The following is a 12,500-nucleotide window of genomic DNA, read 5'->3' as shown; positions in this document are numbered from 1 at the left end:
TTTATGCTAAGCTAAGCTAAAAGTGCTCCCGCTAGACCTGGAAATTGGATGAATGAACTCCAAAATGGTAAAACTGAACCATTCAACATTACTCCTACTTTAAATTTAAATTGAAAAGAAAAATGCCATTGATTTATCCAAGGAAATGGCCAAGCACTGAGCAACCACAGCCTTCAGATAGATACAATGGCAGTCTGAGTGATCCCCTGTGCCTGCTTTTTTGCTCCTTCTGTCTCTCTCTCCTTCCTGCTGCTCTGTCTCGGCTCACTAGAGCAATGCTTTGAATAATTTATCCAGCTAAAGAAGCACTGGTGTGGGCCTAATGCCTGATAAAGGGACAGCTTTTAGGCAGAATTTATACCACTAATGAAAACATGATGATGCAAGAGAACACTGCCAACTGTAGAGGTCCACAATATTTACAGAAGAGAAAAAAAGTGTAGGCCTACTACCACACAATATCCACCTGCAAATTGTAACTTCTTTTTTTAGTTTTAAGTAAACACTATAGTATCTTTGAACCTATTGTCAAGTACTTGAATTAATCTGTTCTGGTAATACAAGAACCATAAACAAATACCCCAATACTGTACATATAGCCTTAGGGTATATTATGCACCACAGTTTATGGTAGTAAAACGTATACTGCAATATCTCAGTCATTTCAATATTGTTAAATACTTGAATTACAAGTTTAAAGTGTGTGAGTAAAGATAAGACAACTAAATACGCTGCATTTGTTACTTTATTAGTTCACTATAGTTAACATTACAACATGATGTAGCATTCATTAACAAAGTGTTGAAAATAGTATAATATACACTCACCAGCCACTTTATTAGGTACACCTTACTAGTACCGAACTAGCTTTATCCTTCGTGGCATAGATTCAACAAGGTACTGGAAATATTCCTCAAAGATTTTGGTCCATATTGACATGATAGCATCACGCAGTTGCTGCAGATTTGTTGGCTGCACATCCATGATGCGAATCTCCCATTCCACCACATCCCAAAGATGCTCGATTCCAATCTAAGATGATTGCCGCTTTATGAAATGGTGCATTATCCTGCCGGAAGTAGCCATCAGAAGATGGGTACAGTGTGGTCATAATGGGATGGACATGGTCAGCAACAATGCACAGGTAGGCTGTGATATTGACACAATGCTCAATTGGTACTAATGCGACCAAAGTGTGCCAAGAAAATATCCCTCACACCATTATACCACCACCACCACCACCAGCCTGAACCATTGATACCAAGCGGGATGGATCTATGCTTTCATGTCAAATTCTGACCCTACCATTTTGGTGTCCCTGTGCGAATTGTAGCCCCAGTTTCCTGTTTTTAGCTGACAGGAGTGGCACCCGGTGGGTTCTTCTGCTGCTTTAGCCCATTTGCCTCAAGGTTGGACATGTTGTGTGTTCAGAGATGCTCTTCTGCATACCTGTTGTAACGAGTTGTTAATTCAGTTGCTGTTGCCTTTCTATCAGCTCGAACCAGTCTGGCCATTCTCCTCTGACCTCTGGCCTCAACAATACATTTGTACAGAACTGCCGCTCACTGGATATTTTCTCTTTTTCGGACCATTCTCTGTAAACCCTAGAGATGGCTGTTTGTGAAAATTCCAGTAGATCAGCAGTTTCTGAAATATTCAGACCAGCCCGTCTGGCACCAACAACTATGCCACGTTTGAAGTCAAGTCACTTCAATCAGCTTTTTCCCCATTCTGATGTTTGGTTTTAACTGCTGCAGATCGCCTTGAACATGTCTCCGTGCTTAAATGCATTGTGTTGCTGCCATGTGATTGGCTGATTGGAAATTTGCCTTAACGAGCAGTTTCACAGGTGTACCTAATAAAGTGACCGTTGAGTGTATACAGTATAATAAATTGTACTTGAGCTCATTGCTAAAGTTTTATTTTCATGTGGGCTGTTCTCTTTTTCCACAGAAATGCTTGTATAACTAATCCTGAAAAGAAACGACTAAAATAGCATTTTTATTAATTGAATTCTTATTTGCTTTTTAAGTATCAGGTCAGGTCAAAAAACTTTATCTTCATGTTGACAGTAACATAGCCAATGTGACAGTACATTGACCCCATATTTACAGTCTTTGCTGACAGAACAGACTGAAACACCGCAGCTCAAACATACTATATGCAGCATTGTAGACATGGAGCCAGGATCAGCTGTCAGTGCTGTACGGAGCCAGAGGGTTTTGTGTGGAGAGAAAATTCTACCTGCCGTTATAGTAATAAAAGAAGGCAAGATTCACAGCGTTCTGCCTGATTCAGAAGCGTCAGCACACGTGGCTGGAAAGGTGAGCTTAAGAATGCAACATGTGCCACCTGCTGGAGACTACATGCATAACTACATTTTAATGAAGGGTAAAAAAACACAAAATCACACTGCTATTCAGAGTAAAAACATAGATACATTGTGCAGTAAGATTTGACATTTTCTCCAAATTAGTATTCTAGTAAAATATTTTAAAAGAATTTGTCTTACTTTTCCTGCAAAGGTGGGGTAAGACAACAGTATTAAAGGCAACTCTTTTAAAATGCCGATTTACATTTACATTTACATTTAGTCATTTAGCAGACGCTTTTATCCAAAGCGACTTACAAATGACGACAAGGAAGCAATTTACACAACTATAAGAGCAACAATGAATAAGTGCTGTAGGCAAGTTTCAGGTGTGATTTAGGCTTTGATCCAAATTGTACCATTTGGTGACTGTCACTTTAAATTCAAATGAGTACTTTTCAAAAGAGGGAGGAGCTACAAATGCCTATGCATCAGCAGCATAGTGGCAGATTCAAAACAGGACTAACCTCTGTGAAACTTAACTTATCTGTCTCAGAAGAAGGCAGTCTATGGAGATTCCAGTGTTCATTTGTGTATTCTAAAACTTTATAATGCCTCTTATGCCTATTTTTCACAAAGTCCATCTGCTGTGTGTGTACAGTCCAGACGCAGTGCATATAAAACATGGATGAAGGAACTGACCATTTTGTTTTCACACAGCACGTTTGTAATGCATTTACTGTTGCCCCATTTAATCTGCAGTTTTTTGTAAAGTACGGAGACATTATGTTCCAGTGCCACAGAATGCTAGAGTGATGGGTCTCCGTAGTAAATCTGACTTTCATTCATATGTACACGAATGCATCAGACCGGACACGCAAGATCATGTGGCAAGTTTTGCAGATCGCTGCACTGGAAAGTTCAAGCTTAGTTAAAGCTGCGGTCACACTGGAGTTTAAGCTGTCATACGGTGCAGTGAAAAAGGGGCACGATTAAACAAGATAATTAGAAATTTTAAAAAAGTGAGCGATTGGTCTATATTTTACATTTCTGTACAGAGAGGTCGTGTTTTGATCATCGATTGGTCTCACGCAGTCACGTAATGTGATTTCACAGGTCAGAGTTCACCAAGCTTGAACTTTGCAATGCAGTGAACTGCGAAACTTCAGCAATGTCAAAAATACTATAGCAATTTAGAGTAAATACTATCATTTTTTACCCTTTCTATAATAAAGTACTTGAGCTAACCTGTTGTGGTAATTATAGTTGCTTTAGTAACACAACAACTATAGTTACTGAAATTAAACTACTGTGGTTTTCTACAGCTATACATAAATATTATACTACTCTTAACCACAGTGTACTGTAGTAAAACTAAATCACACTACATTATTTGTTACAGTTTATCATCAGTTCACTTTAGTTAATACAACAGCAACCTCTGGCATTTGTAACAAGTTGTAAATGCAATACCATACAGTGAAATACACTTAATGGTTTAAAACACTATAGTAATTGTATAAATTACTATTGTATTTTTTTCATGTGGGCAGGTTTAATTAATAGTATATAAATTAATCAATAGATTCAAATCTATTAACAGATTACTTCAATAGTTTGATAATACAACAGCATCTTTATAACAGGTACTGGATGTGGGTGACAGTCTGATAATGCCAGGTATAGTGGACAGTCATGTCCATGTAAATGAACCAGGTCGCACTGACTGGGAAGGGTACTGGACCGCCACACGAGCAGCTGCTGCTGGAGGCATCACCACCATTGCAGACATGCCACTGTGAGTACCCTTAAAATCTACAGACTGAAGCGACAATCCATTTACAACAGACTGTAGAATTAGACAAACTGACAAGTTGTTGTTTTATTTATTCCTCCTTCCATACCTCCACAGAAACACAATCCCACCAACTACTACTCTTAGAAACTTTAATGAGAAGCTGTGTGCTGCTACAGGGCAGTGCTTCGTAGACACTGCTTTTTGGGGAGGAGTCATTCCTGGCAACCAGGTACTTGCTTTATATACTACAAATTGTTAATTAAGGGATACTTTTTACAGTACACACTCTCAGAAATAAGGTACAAATTTGTAAAAGGTACAAATTTGTACCTAAAAGGTCCATATTAATACCGCAAGGGTACTTATTGGTACCGAAAAAGTACAAAAGTGTTCCTCTTAGTACTAATATATACGTCTGAGGTACCAGTATGAACCCTTCAAGCACAAATGTGTACCTTTTGAAAAGGTAACACCCCAGTGACAGCTCTCGTACCTTTATTTCTGAGAGTGTAGTTGACAGTTCGTTACTATCCACAAGGCAGGTAAGATGTTGAGACAGATAATCATGTATACAAAAGATATGCTATGTTAGTGTAATGAGTGATGATTAATCAGAATGATGACAGCTGTAGATGGTAGATTGGCACAATGCATAATGGGAAGTGTAGTCCGGGTGAAAGGCAGAGGTGATATTTGGAGTGGCCCCTAGTGAGTCTTATGGGCACTCCAGCTAGAACTCAAAACATTAACAAAGACTAAAACTTGCCTTTTTCTGCCCATCATATTGTTTTTTTTTTTCTGTCACAGATGGAGTTAAAGCCGATGTGCCAAGCTGGTGTGGCTGGATTTAAGTGCTTTCTGATCCACAGTGGAGTAGAGGAGTTTCCTCATGTAACCGATGCTGATTTGCATGCAGCTATGAAACAGCTCCAGGGCACGAACAGCGTTCTGCTGGTAAGCTTATTTATTTTCTGCTCACCCCAATTTTTTTAGCTTGGTATCAGATTTCATGGAACATTTCTGCCACAATGAATATCTCACATCACTGTCCACCAATGTTAAAGTGGGGCAATATTAAGGCTTAACCGTCAATGAAATCCTTTTTTTTTTTTTTTTTTTTTGCTTAATTTGTTGTTTTTTTTCTTGGCTTTTCAAGAAATTCCACTATACAACTGTTATCTCCCAGTAGTTAATTTGTTTCCTCAACATTTCTGGCATGATGTGTAACTCACTTCACTGAACCAATATTGGGGTATAATTGTCAATGAAATCAGGTAGAAACATATCTTAGTATGCAACAATAAACATGAATTAAAAACTAGAAAATTATCTGAAATTATGATTTATACTGAACTTAAATAGATGTTATGCAATAACAATCCCCTATTTGGTTTAGTTTCATGCAGAACAAGAACTCTCGCATCCAGTTGCTGAGAAAGGAGGTATGTGAATAAACATATGACCCTGAACCATAAAACCAGTCTTAGGGTGCACGGGTATCATTTTTGCATTGACCAAAAATACATTATAACAGTAAAAATGTTTGTTCTTTTATAACAAAATCTTTTTGGACTGCTATAATTGTTATATTAATTAACTTTAAACATGATTAGCATTTTGATGTTGACTTTGATTTTGAACCCTCAGAATGCAGATTTTACAATAGTTTTCAAATAGTTGTATCCCACCCATTTACATTTAGTCATTTAGCAGACGCTTTTATCCAAAGCGACTTACAAATGAGGACAAGGAAGCAATTTACACAACTATAAGAGCAACAATGAATAAGTGTTGTAGGCAAGTTTCAGGTCTGTAAAGTCTAAGAAGGAAAGTATTAGTAATTTTTTTTTTTTTGAGTACAGTTAGTGGTATATCCAAAGAGGCAATTGCAGATTAGAAAGTGAAGTGGAGACTAAATAGTTGAGTTTTTAGTTGTTTCTTGAAAACAGCGAGTGACTGATGCAGTTAGGGAGTTCATTCCACCAACTGGGCAGATTGAACGCGAGCGTTCGGGAAAGTGATTTCTTCCCTCTTTGGGATGGAACCACGAGGCGATGTTTATTCACAGAACATAAGTTTCTGGAGGGCACATAGATCTGCAGAAGTGAGAGCAGATAAGAAAGAGCAAAGCCAGAAGTCGCTTTGTAGGCAAACATCATAGCTTTGAATTTGATGCGAGCAGCAACTGGCATCCAGTGCAAACGGATGAGCAGCGGAGTGACATGTGCTCTTTTAGATTCATTAAAGACCACTCGTGCTGCTGCATTCTGGAGCAGCTGAAGAGGCTTGATAGAGTTAGCTGGAAGCCCCGCTAGTAGAGAGTTGCAGTAATCCAGTTTGGAGAGGACAAGAGATTGAACAAGGAGTTGAGCTGCATGTTAAGAAGGGTCAGATCTTTCTGATGTTATAGAGTGCGAATCTGCACGATCGAGCAGTTCTAGAAATGTGGTCAGAGAAGTTTAGTTGGTCATCAATCGTTACTCCAAGGCTTTTCACCCTTTTAGATGCAGTAATAGTTGCCCCATACATCTGGATTGAAAAGTTATGGTGTAGAGTCGGATTGGCAGAAACTACAAGCATTTCCGTTTTTGCGAGGTTCAGCTGAAGATGATGATCTTTCATCCAGTGTGAAATGTCCAGCAGGCAGGCTGAGATGCGAGCTGGAACCGAGGGATCATCAGGATGAAAAGAGAGGTATAGCTGGATATCATCAGCATAGCAGTGGTAGGAGAATCCATGTCTCTGGATGACTGGTCCTAGAGATGTCGTGTAAATGGAGAAGAGAAGTGGCCCAAGAACAGAGCCTTGAGGTACCCCAGTGTTTAGATGCTGTAGGTTGGACACCTCTCCCCTCCAAGACACCCTGAATGACCTGTCAGAGAGGTAAGATCTGAACCATTGTATAACAGTGCCCGCAACGCCCAGTGACTCAAGCGTAGATAGCAGGATCTGGTGGTTTACAGTGTCAAAAACAGCTGACAAATCCAGCAAAATGAGGACTGATGATTTTGAGTCTGCTTTAGCCAGTCTGAGATCCTCCACGAGAGAGAGCAGGGCTGTCTCAGTTGAGTGGCCTTTCTTAAAGCCGGATTGCTTGTTGTCCATGAGATTGTTTTGAGTAAGAAAGTCCAGGACTTGATTGAACACTACTTTCTCCAGAATCTTGGCCATGAATGGAAGCAGGAATACCGGTCTGTAGTTTTCAAGTAGCATATGGTCCAGGTTGGGTTTCTTTAGCAGTGGGGTTACCCTAGCCTGCTTAAATGAAGTGGGGAATAAACCAGAGTCAAGAGATGTGTTAATTATGTGAGTCAGTGTTGGTATGACTGCAGGAGAGATGGCTTGCAAGAGATAAGAGGGAATGGGATCAAGTGGACAGGTGGTTGCATGGCTAGATAGCACGAGTTTGAACACCTCAGACTCAGAGGGCTGAGAAAAAGAGGTGAGTGTGTGTGGTGTTGGTGGTGTATCTTGCGTGTTTGTTGTAGGTGCAGCAAATTGAGCACTGATTTTTGCAGTTTTGGTGCAAAAGAATGTAGCAAAGTCATCAGTATTAAGTGTGGAGGAGGAGGATAGAGGAGGGAGGAAATATCTTATATCATAACAAACGATACATCAATAGAATGCTCATTTAATCAATTTTCAGGCTGGTTTTGTGGTTCAGGGTCACATATTTAGCATTCATTAGACCTCTAATCAAAATCATGAACATTTCTTAATTTAAAACAAATGTTTTGGTTTTTCTCTTGTTATGCAGATCCGCAGGAATATTCCACCTTCCTAAAGTCCAGACCTGACATTATGGAGCTTGAGGCCATCCATACAGTCATTGAGTTCTGCTTACAGTATCAGTATGTTATGCTTGATAAAGTCTTAAAGTCTCAATTATCTGATGGCTGTTTCGACATATCAGAGCAGCCAATCCAGAGATGAAGGGTCACATGTTCTGTTCTTATAATCAGAGTGCGATGCCACATTGTGCACCTGTCATCTGCTGAGCCTCTAGAGCTCATTAGAGCAGCGAAGCAAGCTGGAGCTCCATTGACAGTGGAGACCACCCACCACTACCTTAACCTGTCAGCAGAGGACATTCCAGGACGGGCCACTCAATTCAAATGCTGCCCCCCGATACGGGGCACGGCCAACCAGGTGTCCAAAAACACACACTAAAACAGACCGAATTTTTATTTTATTCAAATCAAAATGTCAGATTTTTTTTACAAATTGGGCATCACTATAAGCAACTTAATTCATGAGTTTAAATACTTTTAATATTGTTTTGTTTTCTTTAATTATTATTAGTGACCCAGGGCCACAAATATATTATATTTTAGAAGTCCTAATAGGCCACGGATTCGAATATTATTTTCTCTCTTGTTTTCTTGTGATAACGACTTAATTATCTTGTGATTTCGACATAACTCATTTAGTAGTGATCTCGACATAACAAAACGTTGTTTTCTCATTATCATGACATAATTTTTTCATTATCTCAGTGTAACAAAAGTTTACAACTTATTTTTTCGGCTAATACAATGTTAGATGCATATCATATAGTTTGCAGCTTTCACTTTTTAAAATAATTGTAAATTACTGGAAACGGTAGAAACGGTCAAACAAAATGTTAAAAATTTGCATTAAAACTAAATCAAAATGAAAAAACAAACACAAAACAAAAACATTCATCATAACCTAATTCATACATGCAACAATTTATTTTGTGCCATCTAAAACCTACGCTCTAAAAAGGTAACAGTTGAGGGGATGGATGGATGGATGGATGGATGGATGGATGGATGGATAGATATATACTGTAGATAGATAGATAGATAGATAGATAGATAGATAGATAGATAGATAGATAGATAGATAGATAGATAGATAGATAGATAGATAGATAGATAGATAGATAGATAGATAGATAGATAGATAGATAGATAGATAGATAGATAGATAGATAGATAGATAGATAGATAGATAGATAGATAGATAGATAGATGAAGTTGTCATAACGAGAAAACAACTTTTTTGTCGAGATTGTGAGAAAATAAAGTCTTGATCATGAGAAAACAATAGAGAAAAAAATATTTAAATGCATGGCCTGTACGCCTTTGTAGGAAATACAATTTATGGTACAATACTATGAACATATTTTAATTATTTACTGTAAATATGTCAAAGCTTATCTTGATCAATATTATGCTTTGCTAAGTACTTAATCTGTACTACTTAAATGCAATCTTCTCAATATTTAGATTATCAGACCCTCAAATATACTGTTAAAACTTTTACTGAACTTTTCTATTCATCTCAACTTATATCAGAGTAAAATATTAAGTTAAACTTTGCACATCTTAATGTCGTTGAAACCTAATAAACTTGTTAAAATAAGTTAAATTAAAATAAAAAACAACATGTCATATGATTTTTACTGTGTACTTGCATCTTTGCCAAATATTGTCCAGATTATTGTCCAAATATAAAAATATAATATATAAAAACTAATAAATAGATCTAGGTAACATTTACATATTTTATGCTGTTTTTAAATCCTACTCAAAGTCTGAAACTTAGTCATTATTATTATTTGTAATTCAAAATAAATGGTATACATTTTCAGAGCAGCTTTTTTGTATTAACTTCCACAATTCATGACTTTACTGCATTTATCTGCCATTAATAAATCTGTTTCCTCATCAGGAGCTGTTGTGGTCTGCACTTAAAGCCGGTGACATTGATATGGTTGTGTCAGATCATTCACCATGCACACCTGACCTGAAGTGTTTGGACAGTGGCGATTTCACACAAGCGTGGGGCGGGATCTCTTCCCTGCAATTTGGTAGGTTGTCATTTTACCAATACGCTCATACACTCTATGAAGGCCAAAGTCCTGCGTAAACAATGCTCTACTAACAGTTTACCAGTAATACCAATGATTAACTTTGAAACTGACATTCAGCGATCATGTCACAAATAGTGCCAATTCCCACTTCTGGCTTACTACCTGCTGCCTATTATTAAGATATTGGTTGTTTATTAGCACTTATAAAGTATGATCTTATTCTACATCCCTAATCAATGAAAATTAACTACAAAATATGTAACTTGGTTTACAAAGAGCTTAATAAGCTTAATATATTCACTTTCCTAGAATTCCCTGCATATCAGTTATGTTTTTCTTTTACTATTGGTTCATTCTTGTTTTGTTTTTCTCATCAGTTATGTACATTGGTACATCATTTTTTTTAACAAATGTTTATTGCATTAATTTAAGTTCAAATGTGTTAACATGATGTTTAGTAGTTTAGTAGTGAATGATAGTGAGCACTTATTAGTATGTTTCTCTGCTTGTGAAAAATGTGATGAGCATTGGTTTATCATTTGTCACCACATTTTATTGTTTTAACAAAAAACATTGTCAAATTGAAATACGGTAATTTACATTAAAATTGTCAAATTTATTTTATGGCTTTTGCTAGTTTAAACCGTAAAATTCTGACAAATACACCTGCTGTTTTTACCATAAATCTAACAGATTGTTTTTACAGTGAACTTACTATTAACAAGAAACTATTTTTTGTTGTTTATTGTACTTGAAAGTCTTATATAATGGTTTGTTAATGGGAAGAATTGTACTTTAAAATAAAATGCAGCCAAACATATTTAAAAATAAATAAAATCTATGATTAATTTTTTTTTTTTTTGAAAACTGGTAACCATTGACTTCTATGGTATTTGTTTTCCTACTATAGATGTCGATGGTTACAGGTTTGCAGCATTTTTCGAAATATCTTGTTTGTTTTTAACAGAAAAAAGAAAATCATAAAAGTTTGAATTTAAAGTATATAGTGAAGATTTCCATTCTACTATCCCTTAAAAAATATTTTTATTAGGTTTGACATACTTTTTCTAACCAGAACAATGAAATAATTTTTGTTTATTATTGACACTTGGATTAGATACAATTTTATGATTAACTATAATTCCACAGAAATCCATTGTATGACTAAATACACAACGAAATCTAAGAATTAAAAGTCTTATATAATGGTTTGTTAATAGGAAGCACTGTACATTAAAATAATATGCGGCCAAAAATATTTAAAAAATAAACAAAATCTACCATTGCAGAAATAAAGGCATGTGAATTAATGGATGTGGCATAGAGTCCAGCATAAACTTTTAAAGATCACATTGTATGACCAAAGTCACAACAGAAAAAAAAAATAATAATCTCCTGCCACAAAACATGTTCAAACTAAAGAAATCGTCATGGTTTGGTGTTACTTTGCAGAATCAGGTCCTAAACTATTAGGGAAGCTCAAACCCACATGTATCAGAACATTTTCAAAATCATGAAGGGCCATTTGTCTGACAACTATAGCACAACAGAAGTTGGGTGATGCAACAGGACAACGACCCAAAGATCAGGATAAATCAACAGCAGTGTGGGTTCATCAGAGGAAAATAGCCTTTTGGGGTGACCAAGTCAGAGTCCTGGAGCCAGATGCACCAGCAGTGCACAAGTCGAAACATCCTAGTTGTGACGAAAAGGGACACTAAGTTACAACTTGCACACTACCAAATATTTTTGTGTTGCACCACTGAACTTACAGTGCATCTGGAAAGTATTCATAGCACTTCACTTTTTCCACATTTTTTCATGTTACAGCCTTTTTCCAAAATAGATAAAATTGATTTATTTCCTCAAAATTCTACACACAATACCCCATAATGACAAAGTGAAAAAAGATTTTTTTGAAATTGAAAACCTAAAAAAAAAAATCACATGTACATAAGTATTGTCAGCCTTTTCTCAATTCTTTGTTGATGCACCTTTGGCAGCAATTATAGCCTCAAGTCTTTTTGAATATGATGCCCCAAGCTTGGCACACCTGTCTTTGGGAATGTTTGCCCATTCCTCTTTGCAGTACCTCTCAAGCTCTATCAGGTTCGATGGGAGTCGACGATGTACAGCCATTTTCAGATCTCTCCAGAGATGTTCAATAGGTTTTAGGTCTGGGCTCTGGCTGGGCCACTCAAGGACACTCACCGAGTTGTTGGGAAGCCACTCCATTGACATTTTGGCAGTGTGCTTTGGGTTATTGGGTTTTCATTCAGGATGTCTCTGTACATGCATTCATCTTTCCCTCTATCCTGACTAGTCTTCCAGTTTCTGCTGCAGAAAAACATGCCCACAGCATGATGCTTCCACCACAATGCTTCACTGTAGGGATGATATTAGCTTGGTGATGAGCGGTGCCTGGTTTTTTCCAAATGTAATGCCTAACATTCACTCCACAGATCAATCAGATAAAAAAAATTGTTTCCTAAGGTCTGAGAGTCCTTCAGATGCCTTTCGGCAAATTCCAGGCAGGGAGTGGCTTCTGT

The 12,500-nt window shown here is 37.1% G+C and overlaps 1 protein-coding gene and 1 long non-coding RNA gene across 3 annotated transcripts in view; one reads left to right on the top strand and one right to left on the bottom strand.

Moving 5' to 3' along the window:
* zgc:103559 overlaps positions 1–12,500 on the top strand; it is a 14,951-nt gene that overhangs the window by 42 nt on the left and 2,409 nt on the right. The window contains exons 1-9 of one of the 2 annotated variants that reach the window (NM_001431089.1): positions 1–67; positions 2,115–2,324; positions 3,958–4,109; positions 4,224–4,338; positions 4,917–5,063; positions 5,506–5,551; positions 7,867–7,960; positions 8,072–8,258; positions 9,810–9,948. The exon at positions 1–67 is cut by the window's left edge and continues 42 nt beyond it. In NM_001431089.1, the coding sequence (NP_001418018.1) occupies positions 2,178–2,324; positions 3,958–4,109; positions 4,224–4,338; positions 4,917–5,063; positions 5,506–5,551; positions 7,867–7,960; positions 8,072–8,258; positions 9,810–9,948 (1,027 nt within the window). In that variant the 5' untranslated portion in view covers positions 1–67; positions 2,115–2,177. Of the gene's footprint in view, positions 68–2,114; positions 2,325–3,957; positions 4,110–4,223; positions 4,339–4,916; positions 5,064–5,505; positions 5,552–6,078; positions 6,364–6,572; positions 7,961–8,071; positions 8,259–9,809; positions 9,949–12,500 lie in introns of those variants that run through there. The other variant, XM_087255526.1, reaches the window with a different exon arrangement.
* The window catches only part of LOC141386283 (uncharacterized), an 8,084-nt gene continuing 6,565 nt past the window's right edge, over positions 10,982–12,500 (bottom strand). The window contains exon 3 of the long non-coding RNA XR_015493710.1: positions 10,982–11,646. This is a non-coding gene — a long non-coding RNA (uncharacterized LOC141386283). The remainder of the gene's footprint in view (positions 11,647–12,500) is intronic.

This window comes from Danio rerio, chromosome 6 (assembly GCF_052040795.2).
Source record: "Danio rerio strain M-AB ecotype USA chromosome 6, GRCz13ab, whole genome shotgun sequence".
NCBI classification, from domain to species: Eukaryota; Metazoa; Chordata; class Actinopteri; order Cypriniformes; family Danionidae; genus Danio; species Danio rerio.
The sequence above is the reverse complement of the archived record's forward strand: the minus strand, read 5'-3'. Positions and strand labels throughout refer to the sequence as shown.